The sequence below is a fragment of the Acomys russatus genome, chromosome 31 (assembly GCF_903995435.1).
Source record: "Acomys russatus chromosome 31, mAcoRus1.1, whole genome shotgun sequence".
Lineage (NCBI taxonomy): Eukaryota > Metazoa > Chordata > Mammalia > Rodentia > Muridae > Acomys > Acomys russatus.
Window position 1 is genome coordinate 12,754,824 of NC_067167.1, and position 27,939 is coordinate 12,782,762.

The 27,939-nt window shown below is 43.9% G+C and overlaps 1 protein-coding gene across 1 annotated transcript in view; it reads right to left on the reverse strand.

Moving 5' to 3' along the window:
* Positions 1 to 2,525: 2,525 nt before the first annotated feature.
* The window catches only part of Slc17a8 (solute carrier family 17 member 8), a 36,053-nt gene continuing 10,639 nt past the window's right edge, over positions 2,526 to 27,939 (reverse strand). The window contains exons 5-11 of the mRNA XM_051139834.1: positions 21,015 to 21,101; positions 19,986 to 20,125; positions 19,120 to 19,269; positions 17,865 to 17,997; positions 11,545 to 11,655; positions 4,180 to 4,307; positions 2,526 to 2,870 (exon numbers count right to left, since the gene is read on the reverse strand). Of these exons, the coding sequence (XP_050995791.1) occupies positions 2,526 to 2,870; positions 4,180 to 4,307; positions 11,545 to 11,655; positions 17,865 to 17,997; positions 19,120 to 19,269; positions 19,986 to 20,125; positions 21,015 to 21,101 (1,094 nt within the window). The remainder of the gene's footprint in view (positions 2,871 to 4,179; positions 4,308 to 11,544; positions 11,656 to 17,864; positions 17,998 to 19,119; positions 19,270 to 19,985; positions 20,126 to 21,014; positions 21,102 to 27,939) is intronic.

Sequence of the window (27,939 nt, forward strand, 5' to 3'; positions counted from 1 at the left end):
TGGGCTCCACAGTGGAGCTAATGTCCAGGAAAATGTAGCAAGTAGTCCATTATGTTTAAAACATTGTTGATTGTTCTTCTTATTTTCAGGAATAGCCAAGACTGTAATTGTTTGGGGGAGAAAAGTACAATGAAGGCTTTATTTCAGTAAATCCAACATTTTGAGGACCCTTCCTGCGGGAATCCACACTTTGCCTCTGGAGGATAGCTCTACAAATGCACAGCACAAGCTACAAACACTGGCATCTGTCACTTGTCAATGCTGTTCAAGTGTAGTTAGTGGCCCGATGCAACCTGTGTGGAAAGACCACCACCACAAGGCAACATGCTTTATAGCATTTAATGCCATGATCCAGCCCACCATTAAAAAAAATACAGTATGCACAAGTTATAAGCAACATGTATTTCTGCATGGCATCAACACTAACAATAGATTGTCACAATGTACAGCATTGCCTTCATGATCATCATGAGGATTTTTTCATACATATAATTGTTATGCTTTATTAACACAGAAAGAAATAAACACTATTATTTTCTTTTTAACTAAGAAAACAATACAATTTTCATAATAAAACTCTGTGGCCAATGGATGAAATGGCACAGCATTCTTTCTTACAGATGATGTCACACAAGAGTTAAAGATAATGCTGATGTGACAGCTATTTCTATATGCTGAGTACTCCTATATGCTGAGTACTTCTATATGCTGAGTACTTCTATATGCTGAGAGCTGCTCTAGGGGACTTCAGAGATTCATGCTATAGGAGATTTAATGATGTCGGATAACGCAAATTATTTACAAATAAATAAAGAATATTATTTAATGGGAAGTCAGCCACTCTCTTTTAAAACCTATGATTAGTCTTCTTATAAAGTGCATTATAACTCCTTAAGTACAATAAGGGCCCAGAAATAAAATGGGGAAAACTAGAAAATAAATATTATGTAAGCAAATCTATATCTTATCATCATGTTAACTTTTCTTTCTGAAAATATGAATACCATCCTCAAAACTAAGGAGCAGGAAAATAATTTTATTTTCTAACAAGCTCTTATATGCCAACATTACATTTTAAATGTTTGTAGAGAGTGTCCACGTTCTTGCCTAACACAATCACAATCACAAATGAATTTTCCAACACCAATTATAGGCCTGATTGTCGCAGGCATTTTGACTGCAGTATTTTTCTATCAAACTACTGCTACCTTTTTGTTTTCAGTGAACACTCCAGATAGAGTCATCATAACTACTTTGGGCATAATTTTATATCATTTGACCACACTTTCTATTATACTCACCAGCAGAGAAAGCTGGTGGCACATATTTGTTTACACAAGACTCTTTCAAAAAGACCATTAGCCAAATAGTCTCTCCCGGATCTACTTCTTAGATTATTCAGTGTCTTTGGGGCATGTAGTTAACTTGGGACATGATTTAACCACATTCCTGATACTGTAGAGGATTTAAATTTAATTTAATAGCCAACCCTTCATACACTTATTTTAAATCATCCCTGGAAATTAAGCTATCTTGTTAGCTTTATGTTTTTCACTAGTTTGAGGGTTTTAAAGAGGAAAAAAAAAAGCCACTGGTTTACTAAATTGATTGGTCCAACAACAGGTAATATAGGACCTTAAGGGTCTTCGAGTCCAAAATTTCATATATTTGAATCCTCTTTCCACATCATTCTAAATATTTACACACACACACACACACACACACACAGAGAGAGAGAGAGAGAGAGAGAGAGAGAGAGAGAGAGAGAGACAGACAGACAGACAGACAGACAGACAGACAGACAGACAGACATACACACACATTACCAAACAGCATTATCCACAGAAAATCTGATTTCATTTTCAGTTTTTGTCATTGAAAATGTTCCTACACTGAGCTGGACCCTTCTTTCCAAAAACTCCCGCTCATCTGCCGGTCTCAGCCTTGGCCCTGAGAGGTCAACCTTGGGGAGGAAGGGGCGGTCAACCTATAACTCTAGTGTTCATAGTTGTAAAATGGGTATAATAACTACATGTAATAGGGAGGTTAAAGAGGAGTGTTCATAAAGCACCTGACATGATAGAGGGCCTCCGTGAGTGGTTCCCTTCGCTAGGTTTAGGAAACTCTCCTCTGCATGGGTTTCCTAGGAGATGAAATGGCAATCACCATGTGCTCATCTCCAGGAGAAAAGAGGTATTTCTTTCTGTGTTTACCTGTGCGACAATCTACTCCTATTCTTCTAGCCATTTCTTCCTGAATAACTCACTCTCTGGGAGAAGAATCAACAGCCAATGGCCACCCCACCCCCCCAAAATAATACGATCAACTATGTTATGAACTAAGACCAAGATCCACAGTCCTATCTCTGTAAGAAGGCATTTCTCTTTTCTCTGCTGTTGCTTTGGTCTCCTCCTCTCCCACTCCCTCCAGTGTCCTGTGATTTGGCCCCCTGGCAAGCCGAGGTGTGGGAAAGCCGATGGGTATGGATAGTTCGCACTGGCAGCTGAGGAGAAGATGGATGGACCTTAGGATGTTTCAGAGAAGCTTCCCTCTTCGTTCTGGTAGGATGGTGTCTCCTCCTCGTCAAAGGCAGCTTCCCTCTCTTGTCTCCACTCACTCCTCTGGACCTCACAATTCTGGGTGGTAGCTCCATAAGACATCTTCTTCCTGGGGCTTACAGAAGCCTCCTGGGTGAGTTCTGTCTCCTCCGCTAATTCGTCTTGGTCAATGATTCCACATCTCTCCTCAGAGAGATTCTCTGGATCCGCCCAGTCTTGTTTTTCCCCAGAAGCAAAGACCCCATAGAAGATGACTCCGCTGTAGTGCACCAGCGCCGCTATGAGGAACACATTCTGCCATTCCTCTCGGGTCTAACAAAGGAAATACGGTGCCAGTTACTGTTTTAAGCAACAAAAGAGGTTACAGTGAGCCCTGAAGGCCTCATATGGATAAAAGCAGTTGTCCCTTAAAGGCCACATTGTGTGTCCAGGTAGACGTGTGTTAGAACCAACACCCAGAATCTACACTTCATTTGAGTACTAGAAAGTGAGAGCTAAGACCACATATCAAAATAAATATGTAAGAAAAATACAGGCCACATGGGGTTGAGGGGATGGTTCAGGGGTTAAGTGTCGTAAATGCTCTTGCAGAGGACCTAGGTTCAATTCCCAGTATCCATATGGTAGCTCACAACCATCTGTGTCTCCGGCTCCCACTTCTGGCTTCCATGATGAGGTATACATATACACAAGCATACAAAACGCTCACTCAAAAAATAAATAAATATAAATAAATCTTTTTTTAAGATCAAAATGAATTTAAAAAGCAACAACGGTTCAATAAAGACTAAGTACCACACCCTTGAAGGTTCAGAGTGTTTTTATATTAAGTTTATGGATGTCTTGTCTGCGAATAGGTCTCTGCAACACATGTATGCCTGGGTGTCCATGGAAACCAGAAGAGAGCATCAGTGGTTACGTGCCCTAGATGTTCTTGTAGAGGACCCAAGTTCAGGAGCCAGCACACACATGGAGGACCACAACCATCTCTACCGCCAGCTCCAGGGGACCTAATGCCAGAGATACTAATGGTGTTGAGTCATGTGTATGTAGGGAACTGAACCATTATCCTCTTAAGGAGCAGCGAGTACTCTGAACTTCTGAACCATCTCTCTCGCCCCTTGAAGGCTCTTAGGAAAGCTTATTAACGTCTTGTTCATTTTCTCCTAAGCAACAGCAAGGGAAGCTGGGACATTTCTTTTTGCATGACGTCCTGAGTCACGAGTGGAAAAGGGCTATCTGGTTTTAGCACTTAGAATCCTAGAACCATCTTAAATGGAATCGTTCATTCTGGGGGTTGGCTGCCTTAGCTTCTTCTTTGTGTCTCTTAACAATCTCTATAACCTTTATTTCTCTCCCCGCCCCCTAAATATTTATTTTTCTCAGCTGAGAAGATGTGGAACTACATAACAATACATCCTGGTGCCATCAATAAAATAAACAGTAAGGCAGAAGGAGAGGAGGAAGAGAGGAGGAAGAAGAGAAGGAGGCGGGTGTTCAAGACCCAGCTGAGGACAAACGGCACACAGACTTACACACTCGGTTAAGTCACCAAGACCCCAAGTTTATGCGGTGATTCCACCCTGATATTGTAGCCCAGAGCCACAGAGCAGATGATTACCTTGTGCTTGGTCATGGCACCCACAATGAGGGGGCAAACCATTCCGGACAGGGTTCCCACTCCGTTTGAGATCCCCATGAGAATGCTGGCATAGCGCGGGGCAATGTCCAGGTGATTGACATTGAAACCTGTGGTAAAGCCAAAACCTCAATGTCAGAGTTGAGAGCAGACTTCCCAATAGCCTCTGGGAGATGGGTGGCTTGCCCCAAATCTCACCAATCAGTTTGATCTTGTCTAGCGTATGTTTAATGGAGATTCTACTGAGAGGGGCTGCCTGGACATTGCCAGGACTGTATGTGCTGGGTTGCAATGTTTCTATAGGCTCTGGTTAGTGAGAATTATAGCAAGTGTGCCTAGAGCTCCAAACCAAAAGTCTCCTATGGCCTAGACCATGTTCATTCAAAGCAAACAATCAAATCCTACAGAACAGAGCTTTCTCTTCCAACATGGCCTCTTGTAGCCCATCACTAAAAGTCCCCATTGATGAGTTGACCTCAGTGGCCGCATGATTTGCCAGAAAGGACATTGTCTAACTATTTGCTGAAACGTAGATAGGACTCTCAATTCACAAGGGATCTTCATGTTTCAAATCTGTATGTTTGGGTTCAAAATATTTCTATCATACAATCAAGCATAGGAACATCCGTAAAAGGTGGTGTGACATGAGACCCAGGAGAAATGTAGACTTGAACACCCATGATAGATAGCTCTGGGGCTCTCTCCACACAATTCCATGGTGAGCTGCTACACTATCCTAACTACACAACACCGTCGTAAATAGCTATCGTCCTTCTAACGGCATAATATTCCCGCTGTTCACGTTATAGAGAGTGACTGTTCAGACAGTACACTGTCTCAGCCATATTTTTTTTTTTTTTTTCATTTTGGAAGCTGCTAAGCTGAACTCCGGGTTCACTCAGGTATTTAAATTTTATCCCTTCTCAAGTCTCTGATGGGTTTGAAGACCAGATAGTTTAGCCTTTCAATTAAGCTTAATAGGTTAGGGGTTAAGATGTTTTTAGGTCAAGATAGATGTTTTAAGTTAATAGAGATGAGATATGATAGATATTAGCCTCCATTCAGAAATTTAGAGCCGACAAGATAGGAAAGATGTTTACTTCAAGTTTGCCAAATACAAATGGTCAAATCACTATGAATGTAACATTTATATAATCCCTGACTGTCTCGTAGTTCTTCCTGCTGTATGTAGCTTATTTTACTCATGTGTAATAATATAAATGTATATGTTAAAAAAGAAACATAATAAAAAATAATAAATAAATAAATCCCACTGCTGTAACCACACAACACCATGTGAACAGCCCCGTTACTCTAACCGCACAACAGCTGTTGCCGCTGTTACTGAGAAGCATCTCCCTGTCTCCCTGTCTCCCTGTCTCCCTGTCTCCCTGTCATCTCCCTGCCATTGAGGTCTTCTAACAGAGAAAATGCTGCTGGAAGCAGTGAGGGATAAATGCCACTGCCGTCCACTGTAAGAAAAGAGGAGTGAACCGAGGGGAGGAGAAGAGGGTGGCTGAGCATTGGAAGATGCTCAAGTCCCTAGAAACCAACTCTGCCCGTGTAACCCAGAGGCACATTTTAGAACGAGACCCTCTACTCTGATAGCTTAACTGAGATGCTAATATGGACTAAGGATTTAACATCCTTGGCCCTCAGTCTCTTTATCTATAAACTGGGATGATCATTCTTATAAAAACCGTTGCAGGAATTAAACTAAATGATGACGCGCACTAAGTGATCGATAGCTAGAAGTGAAAGCCAAGTTCATGCTTTTCGCTTCCAAGTATTTTTAATTTCACTTTTCACTTACTTATTCTATTTATTTAGAGATGGTGCCTTAGGTTCGTCTCAAACTCATAGACTTAAGCTGCCTTCTGGCATCAGCCTCCTGAGTGCCTGGAGCCACAGGCGCACATCATATCTAGCAATGCGCATGGGTGTAAGGTGCAGACAGCCACTTGTCCTGTTTCCCACTGTCTTCTCTCCACTCGGGAAGTATCTGCCCTATAGGAATCACTCAAACACTCGTGATCATTTACAGGTATAAGTTATGGGAAGTACAGCAAAGGATTGTGGGTTCTGTTTAGTCCTGCTTCTGCTTTCTTCTGTTCTGTGGTGGTGCTTTTTAATATAGTAACTTGTCCTTTGACAATGTCCTTTTAAAAAAAATAATGAAAGAAGCTCGGCTATCTTATTTCTAGTATGTGTGCATGTGAGCATGTGTGTGTTCATGAGCACAGGTACCTGCAGAGGCGAGAAGAAAGCATCAGATCTCCCGGAGCTGGAGGTACAGGTAGTTTGAAGGCACCTGACACAGGTTCTAGGAACCAAACTCAGCGAGCACTATTAACTGCTGAGCCGTCTCTCCAAGCCTCACCCTGTCCTCTGAAGATTCCATACATGCATATAGTACATACTGATTACTACTCTCACCTGCCGCCCCTACCTACCCCCCCCCCTCTTCTACAAATCTCTTTCTTGCCTTCTTGTTCACCTTGTTTCTAGGACCTGCTGAGTTTAAACAGGCCCTCTATCTGAACATGGGTTTGGAGCTATCCACTGAAGCCTCGTGGGCTCAGTGGGGACTGCACAACTGAAAACAATGACTCCGCCTTCCCCAGAATCTATCAGTGTAGCTAATAGTTGAGGAATAAAGGGTAGGGCTCCAGTAGCCCTTCATGGCTGACTATTGGTTTGGTTTTTAATCCCCTGTTCTTGGGGGAGGGGGAAGGCCTGAAAACGAGTTTTAAAATAAAACTTTCATTCAATATGGGTAATTTTTTTCTCTACCTACGTTCAGAGAGAAAAACAATTTATTTAATTCATTCTGCAATAGATATACCTTCCCTTTCAAATCAAAGTACCAGACAATTGGGACATAAAGCTGCTGCGAGATTAGTTAATCTTGCTGTGATTTGCATGCAATAAATACTTTATTAGAAAAGAGCTAGAGATAGGAGGCAATTAAGGTGATTGTTGAGCATTCTGCTGTGATACAAAGCCAGCCTGGGCATTTGCACCCCGCTAGAGAATTTAAGGAAAGCCACTAGGCTTCTATCCACACATTGCCGTATTCAGATAGGAAAATCATGGGGAGAGTGGGATACTGGTAGATTTTTTTGGTAACATATGAAAATATTACTTGAGGTCTGAGAGAACTGTAGGCAACCAAGGAAGGCTGAAATAGGAGAAGTGGTCTTCCTTAGGGAAGAGCACACACCAATTGGTTGTCCAGCACCAAATGATCAGCCACAAAAACATACATACAGGTAGCATTATACAGACTGAACAGTTAGATTATATAGAACTGTATATGCATATACATGTGTGTGTGTGTGTGCATGTGCACTAACAAATAGGCCATGTGTTTTAAGGAGAGTGGGGAGGTAATATGCAAGAGTTTAGAGAGAGGAAAGGGAAAGGAGAAAGGTTATAATTAAATTATAATCTCAAAAAAATTTAAAGGATGAAAAAGTGGCCAACATGGGGTAAGTGCTTTAAGGCAGCTGCTATAGTCAGAAGAATTGTTTGTGCCTTGTTTTATTTTAACCTGTGCTTGAAACTTAATTGGCAGTCCTGCAGAAAGGAAGCAATGTGAGCCTGAAGGTTTCGGTGTCTCTGGGGACAGGATATAAATCTCTTTTGTATGGCAGACTCATTGAGAGATTTTACTCATCATCTTCCTGGAAGCACATGGGGATTTCTGTGTTCTCCCTAGTCAGTGTGTAGACTGCCACCAGGTACAATGGTACACACTCGAAATCCTGGTCTTGGGAGGCAGAGGAGAGAGAATCCAGAGTTCAAGGTTAGCCAGGGCTATATAGGAAATCCAACATCAAGATGAGCTACATAGAAAAACTGTGGTCCAAATAGACCAGGGCTTGGGGGTGTAGCTCAGTGATGATTCCCAGTGCTGATGAGGATCCAGTGCTGAAATATGATGCCCAGTGCTGATAGATGATATCCAGTGCTGATGGATGTTACCTAGTGCTGATGGATGGTACCCAGTGCTGATGGATGGTACACAGTGCTGATGGATGTTACCTAGTGCTGATGGATGACACACAGTGCTGATAGATGATATCCAGTGCTGATGGATGTTACCTAGTGCTGATGGATGGTACCCAGTGCTGATGGATGAGACCCAGTGCTGATGGATGTTACCTAGTGCTGATGGATGACACACAGTGCTGATGGATGATACCCAGTGCTGATGGATGGTACCCAGTGCTGATGGATGTTACCCAGTGCTGATGGATGACACACAGTGCTGATGGTTGGTACACAGTGCTGATGGATGGTACCCAGTGCTGATGGATGTTACCCAGTGCTGATGGATGACACACAGTGCTGATGGTTGGTACACAGTGCTGATGGATGATACCCAGTGCTGATGGATGGTACCCAGTGCTGATGGATGGTACACAGTGCTGATGGATGATACCCAGTGCTGATGGATGGTACATAGTGCTGATGGATGGTACACAGTGCTGATGGATGATACCCAGTGCTGATGGATGTTACTCAGTGCTGATGGATGGTACCCAGTGCTGATGGATGACACACAGTGCTGATGGATGACACAGAGTGCTGATGGATGGTACCCAGTGCTGATGGATGGTACCCAGTGCTGATGGATGTTACTCAGTGCTGATGGATGAGACCCAGTGCTGATGGATGGTACCCAGTGCTGATGGATGACACACAGTGCTGATGGATGATACCCAGTGCTGATGGATGGTACCCAGTGCTGATGGATGACACCCAGTGCTGATGGATGATACCCAGTGCTGATGGATGGTACCCAGTGCTGATGGATGGTACACAGTGCTGATGGATGGTACCTAGTGCTGATGGATGACACACAGTGCTGATAGATGATATCCAGTGCTGATGGATGGTACCCAGTGCTGATGGATGGTACCCAGTGCTGATGGATGTTACTCAGTGCTGATGGATGATACCCAGTGCTGATGGATGGTACCCAGTGCTGATGGATGACACACAGTGCTGATGGATGATACCCAGTGCTGATGGATGGTACCCAGTGCTGATGGATGACACCCAGTGCTGATGGATGACACCCAGTGCTGATGGATGTTACTCAGTGCTGATGGATGGTACCCAGTGCTGATGGATGGTACCCAGTGCTGATGGATGATACCCAGTGCTGATGGATGGTACCCAGTGCTGATGGATGGTACACAGTGCTGATGGATGGTACCTAGTGCTGATGGATGACACACAGTGCTGATAGATGATATCCAGTGCTGATGGATGTTACCTAGTGCTGATGGATGGTACCCAGTGCTGATGGATGACACACAGTGCTGATGGATGATATCCAGTGCTGATGGATGTTACCTAGTGCTGATGGATGACACACAGTGCTGATAGATGATATCCAGTGCTGATGGATGTTACCTAGTGCTGATGGATGGTACCCAGTGCTGATGGATGGTACACAGTGCTGATGGATGTTACCTAGTGCGGATGGATGACACACAGTGCTGATGGATGATACCCAGTGCTGATGGATGGTACCCAGTGCTGATGGATGGTACCCAGTGCTGATGGATGACACACAGTGCTGATGGATGATACCCAGTGCTGATGGATGGTACCCAGTGCTGATGGATGGTACCCAGTGCTGATGGATGGTACACAGTGCTGATGGATGTTACCTAGTGCTGAAGGATGACACACAGTGCTGATGGATGGTACCCAGTGCTGATGGATGGTACCCAGTGCTGATGGATGGTACCCAGTGCTGATGGATGATACCCAGTGCTGATGGATGTTACTCAGTGCTGATGGATGGTACCCAGTGCTGATGGATGACACACAGTGCTGATGGATGACACACAGTGCTGATGGATGGTACCCAGTGCTGATGGATGGTACCCAGTGCTGATGGATGTTACTCAGTGCTGATGGATGTTACCCAGTGCTGATGGATGACACACAGTGCTGATGGATGGTACCCAGTGCTGATGGATGGTACCCAGTGCTGATGGATGTTACTCAGTGCTGATGGATGGTACCCAGTGCTGATGGATGAAAGAGTGCTAACCTAGCAAGCAGTGTGAGAGAATGCATGAAAGACCTCAGGACTGCCTCCAGACAGCCTATACATATGGCAGTCAGTCACATGCCTCCAATCTCTATGTCAGAATTTAATTTAGCAAACTATTTACACACAAAAAGTGATCAAGGAAGATCTCAGAGCCAGTTCCCTGTGTTCCAAACCCAAGTTCTTGGCTGCAAGCTCTTTGAAAACAGACTTTTCCCACCTACTGATGAGCTCTGTTTATTTTGACAGATATTTCAAGCCTCTATCTTAGGGTAGTTAGGAGATGGATATGTTTTTCTGTTCTGGTATATTCCTACTCTGTTTGATACTTAAGGTGTCCTAGGCATAGAGAGGCAGGCTGACCTGTGTCTCTGTCTTTCCTATGCCACTAACTATGTGTCAATGGGAAGAACTGTCATCATCATCATCATCACCATCATCATCATCATTCAGTAAAAGTTGCTATCACCACTTGCTTCACGGTTTTGTGGGGCAGATGCAATCATATAAACAGGTCAGCCATTTTACATTCTCATTGGGATTTGCATGGGGAGCTTCTGGGGTCTGTAAGCATGGCGCCTTGCACTCTGTCCCCTCCGCATTATACATTTGTTTCTGCTCCTGTCAAATGGAGACTCTGATAACACTGAAGCCCCCTAGGGTAATTGTGAGCATGGCACACAAAGGGTTTTGAGCAACCTCATCACGGACTCTGCGCTTGACCATAGTACGTGCATGTGATGATTTGTATTATCATTGTTACTTGTCCCGAAGGACTTCCACCCCACCCTACACCTCAACCTTCTTATGTAAGAAATGAAAAGCAATAAAGGAGACGAAAATGCATTGAAAACTATAGAAACCATTCCAAATGCTTCCAATGCTTATGATCACATGTCAAATGGCATGGCCATTTGAGCTAAAATTAATAGTCCTCCATCAGGAAGTGAGTCTGTCAGGTAGGGTAGCCTGGGCCTAGCCTGGGACACATGCCTGGGCTCCAATTATGCCTCAGGAAAGTCAGATGCATGTAAGTAGTCTCTCATCATAGAATTAGTAGGGACAACCCCAGCCTGAATGGGCTCTAAGCACATCCTTGGCAGGGGTGGTGGGGAGAGTGTCTTATGTCACCCCACTTGATGAAACTATGTGTGATAGCCCTGTTCCACCTCTGGGCTATTAAATAAAGGTGTTACAATGCCTTGTCCTTTCTTCCTCATAAGACTTGGAGAATCTACATATATGATTCAGAAACCCAAAGGACACTTTACCTGAAATAGCAAAGCCACTGAATCCTACAGCAAGCACCAGGAAGGAGATAGCCACTCCTTTGGTATGGGAAAAGCCAACCACCAGGAGCAATGTTGCCTCCATGCCAAAGCCTGCAAATAGAAACAGAAGAGGAACTGTCATGCTTCTATCCATCTTCCAAAGCCATTTTGACTGAGCACATGGAACAAACCCATGTTTCACATGTTATTAGTGCATACATCCTAGCTCGGTATCTACAACATTCTGTGGTGTTCATGACTGTATGACTACACTACTGCTGACATATTCTGTGAACTATCTACCTTCCTGCCTGTATGAAGAATGTGGGGAATATTTAGAGTGGAGGCTTCATTCTGGAAACTAGCTGCTGAGTCCACATATCTCCACACAATGGTCCAATAGCTCCCTCCAAGGCAACATGGCCAATCGAATATCTGTTCCTCTTGTTTTCACTTGGAAAATAGCAAAGCAAACCACTGCTCCCACTTCCTTCTCCCTTTCCCTAGATTTCCTCCAGCTTACCTATGCTTAGGGCTTAGACCATAGAGTCAGAAAGGTTTTCTACCTTCAAAACCATGACTCACTGGTTATGCTACCTCTTCAACTCCTCATATTAAAAGGCAGAGCCATCACAGCCTGGAGGAGCACTGGAGAAGGAAAGGAAGTTGGGTATACAAGATGTGGGGGTACATGTGGTCAACTGACAACCAAGCAAAAACTTCAGGACCATCACAAACTTTCTTAGATCCTTAGCTGTGGGCATAAGGTTATTGTGCCATTTAAATTCTAATTTCTGTCTCAATGTTGTGTAGACCCTGATGTGCCAATAAAGCAACTTACAGCCAATCACTGAGCAGGGGAGAGAATAGGGCTGGACTTCCTGGCAGCCAGGGGAGGAGGAGTTAGAGGAGGAAGTAGGGGGTTCAAGCAGAAGAAAAAAAAATGTCAGAAACAGAAAACAGGTCAAAACAATTACATATCAGAAGCATGTAAGGAAAGAAAATAAATGACCATGAGCAAAACCCCTAATAATTCTGATACATTCAAGAAACCAAATCTAAGAACCCACAATGCAAAAGAAGCAATTGAGAGAAATAAACAAACAAACAAACAGACAAATAAGAATGGACAATGTGTTAGATAAATATATAACAGAAAAACTTCCAAATCTAGAGGAAGAAGTAGGGATGCAAATATAAGAAGTATCTAGACCTTCAGACAGGTGTATGACCAGAGAAGAAGTTCTCCACACCATGTCAGAGGTGGGATGTCAAGACTATATAGAAAAGAAATGATATTTAAAGAAATGTCATTTTGCCTACAAATGGAAACATAGATCTCCTGCCATCAAACCCAGGAAAGCATCTGGTGCTGTTTTAAACCCTAAAAGTAATTTCCAATGGAGGTTGCTTTATCCAGCAAAGCAATCCTTTTAATTGATCGAAAAATATGAAGATACTCAAATAAACACAAACCATGGCAATATGACAGCCATGCTGGCATTATGGAAAATACTTAAGGGAATACTATACTCAGAAGAAGACAAAAAATGTCATTTATTCATCTGTGGATTAACCTACTCATGAAATTAATAGCTTCATGATCCAATCACTTTACTGTGGTGCTACTAGCTGGGAACCAAGCCTTAAACTTATAATCCTTTGAGGTCATTCATATCTAAACTCTTGCAGACTTGTAGAGAAGACTGTGGAGAGAAAAGAATGTGAGTAGAATGCATGGTGAAGAGGAAGTGAGTGAGCAATGTCATGGACAGAAAATATGGTCACATCTGTCTAGGAGGATGATGAGCTGGTACAAAATGAGACAGAGGACTGAGTCATCTGCTATCTTATTAGCTTCCAGTTGCTGATGTAACAAATTACTATAAGCTTTAAAACTCAAAACAGCACACATTTATTATCATACAGTTTTATAAGTCAGAAGTCCTAAATGGGCCATCCTAAGATAAAAGCAAGCTGTCAGCTGGGCATGGTGGCTCATGCCTTTAATCTTAGCACATGGGAGGCAGAAACAGGCAGATCTCTCTGAGTTTGAGGCCAGCCTGGTCTACAGAGAGAGTTTCAAGACAGGATAGCCAAGGCCATACAGGGAAACACTGTCTCCAAGACAAAAAGAAAAGAAAAGAAAAAATAAAAATCAGAGCTAGAGAGATGGCTCAGAGATTAAGAGCACTGTCTGCTCTTCCAAAGGTCCTGTGTTCAATTCCCACAGACCATATGGTGGCTCACAACCATCTGTAATGAGATCTGGTGCCCTCTTCTGGTGTGCAGGTATACATGAAGGCAGAACACTGTATACATAATAAATAAACAAATCTTTAATAAAATAATTTAAAAAGCAAACAAACAAAAAAAGCAATCTGTCAGCAAAGCTGTAGTCATTGAGAAGACTCTAAAGATGAGTCTGTCCTTGCCTCCACTGGCCACAAGAGTCTACTTGTCATTCTTCCCAATTCCACTGCCATGACCCTTAACCTACTGCCTCCTCTCTTAAAACTTATAGCTATACTGGCCCCACTTAACTGATGTAGAATAATCTCTCCATCTCAAGACCCTTTAATTTAGGTTATGCTGGTAGACAGCTTACCCAGCGTGCACAAAGCCCTGGGTTGGATCCCCAGCACCACAAAAACAAACAAACAAACAAACAAAAACAACAACAACAAAAAAACTGGGTAAAGTGGTTCACGCCTGTAATCTCAGCACTCTGAAGGGAGAGGCAGGAGGATAGGGGGGCTCAAGGCAAGCCTCTGCAATACGTTGAGTTCAAGACCAGCCTGTGATACATGGGATTCTATCTCAACAAAAACTGTGAGTTAATTACACCTGCAAAGTCCTATTTGACATGTGAATGCTCAAGATCCTAAATATGATGCTCTAAACCTTCATCTCCTGCCCACCAGGGAGTAAATCCACCTCTGCCATCCTTCAATGCCCTATATAACAATTATTCAAGCAAAGGGCAGACTAAAGAATCTCTGCTGGCCAGCAGATAGATTCCTGGGATACAAAGTTCCCCCTGTCTTGTCTCATTGGTCATACTTTAACTCCTACCATGCTACAAGGTCAGACTTCCCCAGCTCTTGTATCTCTCCATATAGTTTCTTCATTTGTGAATGGGTCTGACCCACTAATCTGGAGTCTGAGCATGTTCATACTTTCCTTCTGTTTAAGATCACACTCATAACCTGGTAGCCATTGGTGATGCTTCTTCTACTGCCCACTCAGTCACCCTCAACCAGTCCCTTGGAAAGACAACAACAAAGAGTACAATGGGCTCAAGACAAACCTGTTGCATTGCACGGGACCTGGCTTTTGAAAAGTCATTTTAGTTTATCTCAGCTTATTTTTGTTTCTGCCTGTGAACTTCACAGCACAGAGTACCCACTCCACAAGGTAATAATGAAGCTGGAGCCAGGCAGTACATGTGAAGACTTACATTAGTACATAGCACTGAAAACATTCAAGAATGCATACTCGAAAAGTAAAATACGGAGATGAACCCTGCCTGGGACCACGTGGCCTGGTGGGAGTGAACTAGAGACTAGAAGAACCTCCCCTTGGGCCTGAGACCAAGGGCTCCAGGTGGGAGTGAGCCTGGGATAAACTCTCCACAGTCCACATGGAGCTATAGGAGCAGCCCAGGCTAGGAGTGAGCCTAAGACAACCACCAGTCCAGCACCAGAGAGCCTAGACAGAGAGCTAACCTGAGATGACCGCCAGCCTGGTACCACAGACCATGCCCAAGATGATCCCCGTCCAGTGCCACAATGTACAGGCAGGGCATCACACTCCTGAGACTACTCTAGATATGACCCAGACATGCAGAGACCTCAGGAGCCACTAACAGGAGCAAGTAAGTGGTGGAGAAATGGAAGAAAAAGAAAAACTGAAGGATGTGGGCACAATGAAGAGAGGCAGAACTGGAGACTTGCGGGTAGTGAGGAATAGCCTGGTCTGATTCCACCTGGGACCATGGTGGAGTCCTGGCCTGTGCTGCCACTGGGAAACCACATCTAGATCCCTGGACCTGCAGTAGCAGGGGTCTGATGCAACTTGAGGCCAGGCAGATGTCCCTGGTCTGAGCTACTACCCAGGGATATGTTGGTGTCTGAACACTATGTAGAACTGGCCCTACCCCTCACATGGGTATCTTGGGAGACCTGGCCCTGGAGATGTGAAAGTAGGAGGTCTGACCCTGCCCCTAGCCTGCTGAAGTGCCTGGGAGACCAAGAGTCACATATTGCCCAGGAAGCACAATTGAGCTGGGCCTGGTTGCAGGAATTATAGGTAAGCCTGCCCCAAGTGTATGAGTGTGGGAGAGAGCTAGCTCTACCCTTCCCATGCAGTGGAATGAGTGAAGGAGAGATAACCACTTCCTCTCTCACCCCTCACCACCTGTGGCAGGCAGGAGACCTAGCCCTGGGGTCATGAGAGCAGGAGAGCTGTCCCTGCCCCTTACCAGCTACAACACTCAGGAGAGTGGGCCTTGCACCTCACTTGGGCAGCACAGTAGAGCTGGCCTTGATGCTGTGGGTACAAATGAGCTAGCCCCAAGGGCATGAGAGTGGGAGAATTGGCTTTGCACCTTGCTGGCTGCAGCATTTGATTGGCTAGCTGGGGACAAGACAGAAGAGCTCACATTGGTGGAGGTAGTGCAGAAGTACTGGTGGCTCTGATACCTCTGAGGCCCAGATCCAGGACTTTGAATTGGCCCATCCCAACATCTACCCCATTGATGAACGGCTGGAGGGTATGAAGGGGCTGGTCCTCCAGATCCAAAACTACATGATCTCCATGACACAGAACAACAACAAAATATCTGAGAGGAGGTCCAGTGAGGTTCCTGTATTGATAGAGCAACAGAATATAGAGGCTTCGAACCAAATCAAGGACTCATTGCAATGAACATTTGCAAGTAAAGAAATGTGGACAAAAGGGTATATTGTGGGACACACTGAGGCACACTATAGCTTCCACAATGTTTTTTTTTTTCTTCTTTTTTCTCTTTTGTCGGGGAGGTTGCAAGGGTAGAAGGAAGGTATGAGGGGACAGGAAGATGAGTGGGATTGGGGTACAAGCTGTGAAATTCACAAAGAACCAATAAAAAGTTTAGAAAGTTGTTGGAGGATGTCTTGTGCACTGTGCATTCAAATGCTGATTTTCTGTACCCAGAGATCTGGTTGCAGTCAGGACTTTGGTGTTGTCATTATTGTGAAGCATCCCCTGTCTTGGTGTGTTGTAAACATTGTTCTCCATCACCTTCTGATTGGTTAAATAAAGAGATGAACAGCTAATGGATGGTCAGGAACGGATAAGGTGGGACTTCCAGGCCCAGAGAGAGAGACAGAGACAGAAACTGAGAGAGACTCTCAGGTGAGGACCAAGAATCTCCATCAGAACACAGATGAAGAAGCAGGTGCCAGACCGAGACTAAGATGACAGGTAACAAGCCATGTGGCAGGAAGTAGGCCAGGCCAGTGTTCAGATAGCTGTGTATCTACCCAGTTATAGTGCCTGAATCTTTCAATAAATATTAAGGCCTCCATGTCGTTATTTGGGAGCTAGGGGAAAAAAAATAGATGACCTAACCAAAAATGGAGATGATTCATGGCTGGTTTCATTGACTTCTTATGTGAAACTAATGAACTTCCATTTTGTCATTGAGAAAGTGAAACATAAAACAGGAACTAAGACAATCAGGAAAGAGCAGCTTACATGCGGGGAAATACAGGTGAAGAGGATGGTGTTCAGGACCCCATTCATAATCACAGGTCTTTTTTTTTTTTTTTTTTTTTTTTTTTTACCCAATCATATATATATACACATAAAATGAAGAAGAAAAGGAAGTAAACTATGTAAGCAAATAGTGAGTAGACAGATGTATGGAAAATATAAACTAGCAAGTAGGTACACAGCCAGTAGTTACATCACTTTGGCTTCAGAATCGATGGAAGAAGTGTTTCTTTGGTTTTGAGTGTGTCCTGATTCATCAGCTATCAGTTAAGTCGCCCTGCCCCAGATTGCACAAGCACTGGTCACATGACAACTTGGCAGGGATACGATGAGCGACACTCAACTATATATGAGGAGATGGACTCAGAGGTCTTCAGGATCCGTTACAATGCCTAGACTCTGCCTGGCTGAGCCTAATAGAACCCCAATCTCCGAAGCTAAGCAGGGTTGAGGCTGAGTTAGTACTTGGATGGGAGACAGTGTCTGGCATGGCTCTACTGTAGGCTCTGCAATTCTGTTAGCTCTAACTCTACAGGAACCACTCAAGCCTGTTGTCACGGTACCTCCACAATTCATGATCTTTCTGACAGCAGTTGTGGTCAAAATCTTCTGGCTTCTTAAATAATCAGCCAGTTGTCCTCCGATAGGCACCACGATTGTCATCACCATGTGTGGGACAGCTGACAAAAGACCCACCTGGAAGGAAAAGCAACAAAGAGTCAACTTAAATTCTTCGGCGTGACCTTCACAAGTCCCTGCTCACCCTCCCATTACACAGCCTCGTAGCCATTACCAAGTTTAATCATCTAACATGGGAACCCCCCCTCCCTGGAGGTCTAAACTTCATAACCATTAAGTGATGAATGGTGGGGTGATTCTGTGTATGGACCAACTGTCTTCCCCACCAGACTGGAAGCTTCTTGGGGACAGAGACAAATCTTGCTTATCACAAATGTCCCAGTATCCAGAACAAGGTCTAAGAGGGGAAAAATCATCACATGACTATGCTGGCTCTTCCAGTCTCTGTTTGAACTGTCAAGCCTGTAGCTAGTCAGATGTCCACTTTTGCCTTGCTGCGGTTCTTTCTCTTGAAGAAAGGGAGTTTTTTTTTTATTTCGTGATGGTCAGTTGGTTTCACTATCAAGACCTCCCTGAAACACAGGCCCACCTACTGACAATGGTGGGGACATTGAAGGAGGTTCGTCCTAAACTGTCACAAGCAAGCGTTGCTCCTGCTACATTTACCGTTAAGGAGAAAAGAGGCTGGTCTGAAACTTAACCTCAGTGTTCTCTCTGCCACCTAATGAGCAGTTAATTGCATTTATTTGTTTATTTATTGGGGGTGGGGGCAGGGCGAGTCATAACACACATGTTGAAGTCGGAGGACAGCTTACAGAAATTGACTCATTCCTTCACCATCTGAGTCCTGGGGACTAAACTCGGGTAACCAGTTATGACTGTAAGCACTTTTACCCACTAAACCATCTCGAGTGCCCAAAATGAGCAGTTTGTACAGAGAAAACCCACTCCATCAAAATCGTTTTACCTTTGAACTAATATTCAGTGTCTGTCGTTAGCTTCAGTGGTGCCCTGAGATTAGCTAGAGTCAAGGTCTTTAAAAGCAGATTAACATATCTCTGATCGCTACTGAGAAGGAACTACATGGTCAGATTATTGTCTGATCTCTGGGAAGCCGAGTGTCACAGAGCTGTTCTGAATAATGATAGCCATTTTAACTACCTCATCAGGCAGAGTTAGCCTCAGCCAGGCATCAAGACAGTTAAACCGTTCAAGAACATTGGAAATGTCTGTGTTTACCTTACTTATTGCAAATCCAAAGACTTCTTCAAAGTAAGCAGGCTGGCTTATTAAGAGCAAATAGAAGGTCCAGCTTCTGCAGAAGTTTGCCACAATGATGGCATAGACAGGCAAGGAAGTGAAAAACCTTCTCCACGGTGTGCTGAATTTCTGGGGAGTAAAAGAGACCGTGACGTTTTGAGCAAAGGCGCCGATATCGTGTCACTACAAGAAGGTGTGGGGAGCGTGAAGTCTTTGAGCTCACACATAAGCACAGGCGAAACTATCAGTGCTAAGCACACAGAAGGGATGTGCTTACCTGGTTTCCACCCGGAAGGCTGGGAGTGGATGTAGTTAATAGCCTGGTGACCTTTGCTACCTGGAGGGCCAGGCCACTTATCTCGGACTCTCCCTCCCTAGATGTTTATCTCTTAGCATTGTTTCTCAGCTCTCCTTATGGGAGATGGCACATGTACTTTATATTCTGGTGACCTCTACACTAATTGTATGACTGAGACCACACTGGATCCTAGTCCCTGAAGCTATAGAAGCCGTCTTCATGGAAGAGGCCACGTGTACTTTGCAGAAGAGTTTTGGTGTAGTTATATCTTAAGCTTTATTGTGCACATGGGATTGAGATCATCATTAGCAGGAAACTTTTTTCTTAAATATGTCTAACATGAACTGCACAGCGTCAGACCATAGAAGTTTAAACCAGCACCCACCACTCAATTGTGCTGAACTGGATTTCCCTCTTGCTTTGTGTGGATCGCTCCTCTGCCAGCCTTAGTGTTTGCAGAGATCCCCCCACAAGAAGGCAAATACAGTCATGGAGATAAAAAACATGCGGGGAAAGAAATCAGAATTTACCTTCCATCTATACTTACACTCAGACTGGCCAAGTTGGCCCCTTCTCCTATGCTTGTCTCTATATAGGTCTTTTCTGCATTGGATATTGTTGGGTGAGCTGCTGGGCACTCATAAGCCTGTAGCAGCCAAAACATGTACCAAACAATCCCAAACATGCCTGCAGATAAAAAAAACAAAAAACAAAAAACAAAAACAAAAGGCTCAGTGACATGGACTTATTGCTTCCATCTCTATAGCTGTAAATTGTTTCCAACATAATATTTTTATTGATTATTTGTTAATTTTACATGACGCACCTTGATCACACTTCCTTCCCAGTCCTCCCAGGTCAGTGTCCCCAATCCTTGTGATTCTTTCCCCCACAGAAAAGAAGAAACAAACAAGCCAGAAGAGTAAAAGACAAACAAAACAAAACCCAACAAACAAGAAACACAAGTCCTTTTTGTGTTGCCTACACAGTCACTGGAGCATGATCAAACTTCCAGTGGCCAGTTCCTTTTAAGAAAAAACTGAGTCCTTCCTCAACCCCACCCCTAACAGAAGCCACCAATTGTAAAGGGCTACACTTCAGCATCCTTATCATAATTTTTAAGAGTTTTAAGGGGCTAGAGAGATGGCTCAGAGGTTAAGAGCACTCCCTGCCCTTCCAAAGGTCTTCAGTTCAATTCCCAGCAACCACATGGTGGCTCATAACCATCTATAATGAGATCTGGTGCCCTCTTCTGGTGTGCAGACATACATGCAAGTGAAACACTGTATACATAATAAAATCTTTTAAAAAAGAGTTCTCTTCAATGGCTTCATTGAGCAGTATCTTGATGATTTCCATCTTTTTAATTGAGACATAAAAAGAAGGCAATATTCTGCTTGTTTAAAATGCCAAGTTTAATATAAGCATTAAATTAATCACAAGCAGACTTCCTGTTTGTATAATGAATTGATTTTTACATTCCTATTTTCACATAGCAAACCCTTAAGCCTACCCTTATATAGTAAAACATATCTCTGGGTGGCAACACATGAACTCATGAAGCCAAATCACTCACCATAAATGTAAAAGACAGAGGCCCAGCCAATGTACTGTACCAATACTCCTGCAAGGGGCATAGCAACCACTGCTCCAGCATAGGAACCTGGAAGCAGAAAAGATTAAAGGACACTGACCAATCATCATATGAGTCTTGTGAGCCCAGGCAGAGTGTATGTGATAAAATACAAGTCAGACGTCTCCGTGATTCAGTCAGGGGTTCCCAGTGAACATCATTGATGTTGTTAGCATGCAGGGGACTAAAGCGACATCTCTGAAACTGAGCTTACACCCCAGTCCCCGAAGTGTACCCTAAAACAGATCATCTAGGAGAGGAAAGTCTTCAGGGTGCTCTTTAACTTCACTGAGAGACATTTCCAGGGATTAGACAATTTTGGGGACGGGGGGGGGGGGAGGGTTGGGGGAACTGCAGTTTAGAATTCCATGAGCAAACAGAATCCAGAGATGAGAAAAGTTTTAATGCAGCCAGGCACAGTGCTGGCTGCCAAAGACAGCGAGTACAGGAGCATGGAGCCTGCTTTCAGAGCTCCTAGGAACCCCTTTAAATGCTTTTATAATCTTTTCAAAAATAAAGTATAACACACACACACCTCACTCAGGAAGATTCCAAGCTGGCAGGAGGACTATCTCCACTCACTCCCTAAATGGGTACATTTTCAAAATCATTTCCATTGAATAAAACTTGCAGGAGATCAATGTCCTGGGTGATGTGGATATAGTGAGCCCCGGCAGACTGGACTAAAGATCAAGTGAAGTCACTACTCCCAGGCTTCTGCATCACCAATGTGTTATAATGCAAGAATTGCCAAACAAACCACTCGAGTGCCATTCTCAATGGGATACTGATGGCTTATTAGTATGCCACACCCCAAAACTGACCATGGCAGGGACATAGTGGACTCCGGAGCCATACTATGACCCAGGACTGTTTCAAAGGCAGGTTTTTTTAAATAAGAAAAACCATAAGCAGGTCACAACCAGGTAACCAGGTGGAAGGCAAGGGGGAGGGCAGCACTACATCATTTTGACCTGTTAAACACAAAAAGAATTGGTTTTGTTCTGAGCACAATGTCCTGGTAGCTAGACAAAATATTTTAAGCTGATTGGCTGGGATTTAGGGTAGGGGATCTCTTGGGGATTTTCCAGCTCTCTGGGAGTAAGGACACAGCAGGATGTTGCAGCCTCAACTCTGATAGAACATCATTTACCTTAACCCAAGCAGAACATGCATTTATCATATATTGTTTTATTCTAAGCAGCAAACATTGAACCTTCCTGGTTTCAGGCACGTAGGCCCTGAGAATGTGAACTTAATTTCACCTTATAATCAAAACAGAGACTCAGGAGCAAAATGGCTTCTGATTCACTAAGAGCCATAGCTGTTGTTAACAGAGGAGCCACAGTCATGCTAAGAACTAAAGTAGGTCTCAATGGAGGGGCTATAGAGTTTAAGAAGGTTAAACAGGTTACAGCAAAGGCAAAGCTAAGCTGTTTATCAGATTTCTTTTAGGAAACCCAGGAAAAATAACAGGCTAGTTTCCTTGTGTATAAAAACAGACTTCTTGAGTATCCTTGAATTTACCCTTACATTAAATGGGTTACCTGAAGCTAACTGGCTAGTTTTCTCTTGCTCTGGGTCTTTGCCCTGCTGCCATGCACTGGAAGTCCCTGAAAGGGTCAATCTGCTTTTTTGTTCTTAGTTTCTGCCATTTGTCAGCCCTTTTCTGCTCATGAAGCAACCACTCCAGCTTGGCCCCTTTGTAACAACCATTCTATCTTATGAATTGAACTGTTGATGATTCTGAAAGGAAAAAAAAAGCCAATTGAGACCTTGAAATTTAGACTGTGTTGATTTTGTCCTTTGGCGTTTCTTGCTTTATGGATACTGAACTTTATGGACTTGCTTGAGCATATCTGTCCTGTCTGGAGAAGACAGTGGGGACCACAAGGGGCCACCTGGTTTCCCCATCTTCTGCAGCTCCTGGACATCTGGTAGGAAAACTAAAGCCCTGTAGATTCCTAGCAAATGCTAACTGGATCTGTGAAACTGCCCCCTGGGCCATGGATGAGAAGTTGTTCCTGAAGACAAACAGTTGCCATGAAAGCAGAGTTGATTGTGCACATCTAACACTAAGCACCATCTTCAGGAAGTAGGTGATGCTCCAGGGAAGTAAGGAAATATCACACCTGCCTAAGCTGGGCCTTATCTCTGAGACAGGTGCAGCCTGGGACCTGGAATGTGACTGTGAGATCTGAGGAAGTAGGAAGACTCATTCGCAGATAAGATAGGAAAGAAATCCCCACCTCTTGGGGTTCCTGCGTATGTCAGGATGCTCTGTAAGCTTTGCCACATAAATGCCAAACGCTAATACTTTTATTATGTACAGAACAGCGAAGCACGTGTTTTATTTTGAGACAGGCTATTATGTAGTATAGGATGGCCTTGAATTCATTACACACGACTGTGCACTATGGATCCTCCTTCCTCCACCTACCAGGTGCTGCATTTCTTTCTGTGTCAGCACATCTGTTCCTCGGTGGTACTGGGACCAAACCCAGATCTTCCTGAAAACTAGACAAGTGCTCTCTCAAGTGAGCTAAAATCCTCACCACTAAGGTACATTGATTTTAAATCTTAGAATTCCTCGCAGAAATAAAGCAAGCACTCTAGATCATAAATTAGCAATGCAATCGCTACTTCCTCCTCCTCCTCCTTCTCCTCCTCCTCCTCCTCCTCATATCTCTCTCTCTCTCTCTCTCTCTCTCTCTCTCTCTCTCTCTCTCTCTCTCTCTGTCTCTTTCTCTCACAAGCAGTGGGTGCATGCATGGGCACCGCGGGCAATGCCTCCTGCCACAGGGAGCAGTAGGGTGAAGATTACATGAGCAAAGGAGTTCTTGAGACGAAATCAGAAAGGAAGACCAGCTATAGTGCATGCTATGTGCTAAATACAGAGCCAAGCATTCTGACCCCAGAATTTTTATTTAGCTTCTTTCAACCTGATAAGGGAGATACAAATATTCTCCTCCATTTTATAGGGGAAAAAAAAAAAAAAAAAAAAAAACCAAGGCTGGGGACACATGAGTTGTCTATGGTGACAGGGTGGTAAGATCTTACTCTGTGGTGTTTCTTTCTTTCTTTTTTTGTTTGTTTGTTTGTTTGTTTGTTTTTGTTTTTCGAGACAGGGTTTCTCTGTGTTAGCCTTGGCTGTCCTGGACTTACTGTTTAAACTAGGCTGGCCTCAAACTCACAGCAATCTACCTGCCTCTCTCTTCCAAGTGCTGGAATTAAAGGTGTGCGCCACCACTGCTCGACTACTCTGTGATTTTTTCATCCCTGTCTCCTTCACCATCAAATGTCAACAATTCCCCACCGTAAGAAACATTCCATCACTGGAGAGACTATACCTGACTCAGACTGCCTCCCCTGTCTATCACTCTCCCTCCTCTTCAGTCACAGCTCCAACAGCATCTCCTAGCCCACACTCACGGCCGCTCGAGCTTGTTCCAAGTGGGCTACCCAGCCCTTGGGCTACCCTAGAGAGCAGAGTGGATGTTACCGCTGAGGGCAGACAAAGCCCTCAGAGAGCGGTGTGCTTGGAGAAGGGATGAAGGTGCGGGCGGGAGAGACTCCTGAGTTCTGTTCTCACTAGCCATGTCAATTTCATCTGTTTTCCTCAGTTTCCTCAACTCTAACACAATGGGCTGTGGTCCCATTTGTAGAGTCTCTTCCAATTCCTGTATCTTTTTGAGACTAAGGATGGATTAACTTCAAGCTTAAGTTTCCTTTTAATGATATTTCTCTTAACTGTTATTTGAGACAAAGCCACACCTTAGCTGGGAAATGTAATAAGGCCTGTAGCCTTGACCAGGTATCTTTCCTTGAATCAAATCATTTTTAAATCAGTCCTCTTAGGGTTATAAAACCACTCCAAGAGTGGGGTGTGGCAATTTTTCCTGGCATATCAAAATGAAAGATCTTGCCCATCAACTATCATAGAAAGTAAGGCCAAGGGTCACACCACCCACAGTCAATAGGTAGAGTTAACATCTTCTGGGGTTGGTTGGAACTTTTATAGGGTGAAGACACACTCTGGCAATCAAGAGGGCAAATAAAAAACTAAAGGCATCTCAACTCTGCACTCTTTCCAACTCCACACAAAACAGGGACACAGACATCAAACTCCTAGGGAATATTTCATGATGCTAATGATGACTTAAAGGAGAAGTAGAGACAATAAGAAAGAGAATTGTTGGAGCTACAGAGATGGATCAGAGGTCAAGCGCATTGGCTACTTTTCCAGAGAACCCTGGCTCAATTCTTAGTACCTGCATGGCAGCTCACAACCATCTGTAACTCCAGTCTCAGGTGACCCAGTGCCACCTGCTAGCCTCCATAGGTATCAGGCATGCACGTGGTATGTAGGCACACATGCAGGCAAAAATACCCATACACATAAAATAAAAAACAATTTTAAAAGAAAAATAAAAACATTCATATTAATAAAGAGGAAGGTTAATTTCTCCCCTCAGTAAATAAAAGGATCCAGAGGGTCCTAGAAACCTACAAGTAGAACATTATGATAGGCAGATTTGGGCCCAGGGGTCCCGCTCAAACTAAGGCACCAGCCAAGGACAATACAGGCCGTAAACTTTAAACCCCTACCCAGACCTAGCCAATGGTCAGAACATTCTCCACAGTTGAGTGGAGAGTGTAATATGACTTTCTCACGTACTCTGGTGCCTCACATTTGACCATGTCCCCTGGAGGGGGAGACCTGGTGGCACTCAGAGGAAGGACAGCAGGTTGCCAAGAAGAGACTTGATACCCTATGAGCATATACAGGGGGAGGTAATCCCCCTCAGGAACAGTCATAGGGGAGGGGAATAAGGGGAAAATGGGGGGAGGGAGGGAAGAATGGGAGGATACAAGTGATGGGATAACCATTAAGATGTAACAAGAGTAAATTAGTAAAAAATTTTTAAAAAAAGAACATTAAAAAAAAAAATTTTTCAAATCAGCTTATCTTAGGAAAGACATGATCACTTCAAAGACTTGATTAGATTGGCTCATCAGATTAAGGCAACTGCCACCAAGATTGATGACCTGAGTTCAATCCCCTGGATCCACATGGTGGAAGGAGAGAACATCTACACATGCCCTGGCATACATGTACATGTATACGCGCACACACACACACACAAACACAAACACACACACACACACACACACACACACACACACACACACACACACACACACATGGAGAGAGAGAGAAAGAGAGAGGGGGAGAGAGAGAGAGAGAGAGAGAGAGAGAGAGAGAGAGAGAGAGAGGAGAGAAATAAATTGTAATTTTAAAAACAAATCAGATTGCTGGGTGTGGTAGAGCACACTTTGTAAGCACAGCCCTAGAAAAGCAGAGGCAAGAGGACTATGAGTTGGAGGCTAGCCTGGGCTACATAGCCAACCCTGTCTTAAAAACACCTTCCAAAGATCAAGTTCCCACAGATACACCAATTCAAACAGCTATTTATGTACCAAACCACCTTCATAACTAAAGAAGACAGCTGAACCTTGCAAGGATATACTATTTTTTTAAAAGAAAAAATTAACATCTTTAAGACTTTTTAAATTATGAATAAAACATTTGTTATGCGGATAAAATACTGGCTCACAGAGACAGTGAAGTGGGAATTCAGAGATTTCATACAAAGAAAGGGGCCTTGGTTCCTTTGGTGAAGAATCTGAGTCCAGTGATCACCTACTGTAGCCCAGTGGTCACCTACTGCAGCCCAGTGGTCACCTACTGCAGCCCAGTGGTCACCTACTGCAGCCCAGTGGTCACCTACTGCAGCCCAGTGGTCACCTACTGCAGTCCAGTGGTCACCTACTGCAGTCCAGTGGTCACCTACTGCAGCCCAGTGGTTACCTACTGTAGTCTAATGGTTACAACTGCAGTCCAATAGCTAACTTACTGCAGTCCATGGTTACATACTGCAGTGCAGTGATTATCTACCGCAGTCCAATGGTTACATAGAATGCAAAAGTAACTGGCATTCAGTGACCCAATCTTCGCTCCATTATTGAAAATGAGCCCCAAGTCAAGGGGAGGGTAGGGATATTTGTATTTTATTAGAGCAAAAACCAAGGAGCCACATAATCCCAGCTCTCTGCAGACAGATACAGAAGGATCTCAAATTCAAGTTCAGACTAGGCTAGGTGGAACCCTGCCTCAAAGAAAGGAAGCAGGGCTCATGGGGTTGCTCAGTGGGCTAAACACCTGCTGCACACGCCCCAAACCTCTGCACACCGGGCACGGTGGGGAGCACCTGTAATCCCAAGGCTCCTACACAAAGATGGGAGGCAGAGACAGGAGATACATGGAAACTTGAAGGGCAGTTAGCCTGTTGTGTGCAGTAATGAAACAACAAAAGACCTTCTCTCAAACAAGGTGGAAGGTGAGGACTGACACCCAAGGTTTTTTGGGGCTTCTGCACCTGCACTGTGGTATGTGCTCATGCAGACATACACACACACATACACACACACACACACACACACACACATCATCATCATCATCATCATCATCATCATCCACAGACATCCATGCAAAAATAAAAAGCAGTAGTTAAGAGTCAAAAATCATGGGCTAGAGACACAAATGGCTTATCAGTTAAAAGCGACAGGTTCGGTTCCCACAGCACACACATGGATGCTGACAACTCTCTGTAACTCCAGTTCCAGGGGATCCAATGCCTTCCTTGGGCCTCCTCAGGTACTAGGAACATGCAGACACATGCAGGCAACACTTACACACTAACCTTTTTTTTTTTTTTAGTGTCAAAAATCAGTTACAAGTAAAAGTAAATAAAAATCTTTACAAAAAAACTCTCTAAGAATAGTTGACTAAAATGTATTCTAAATA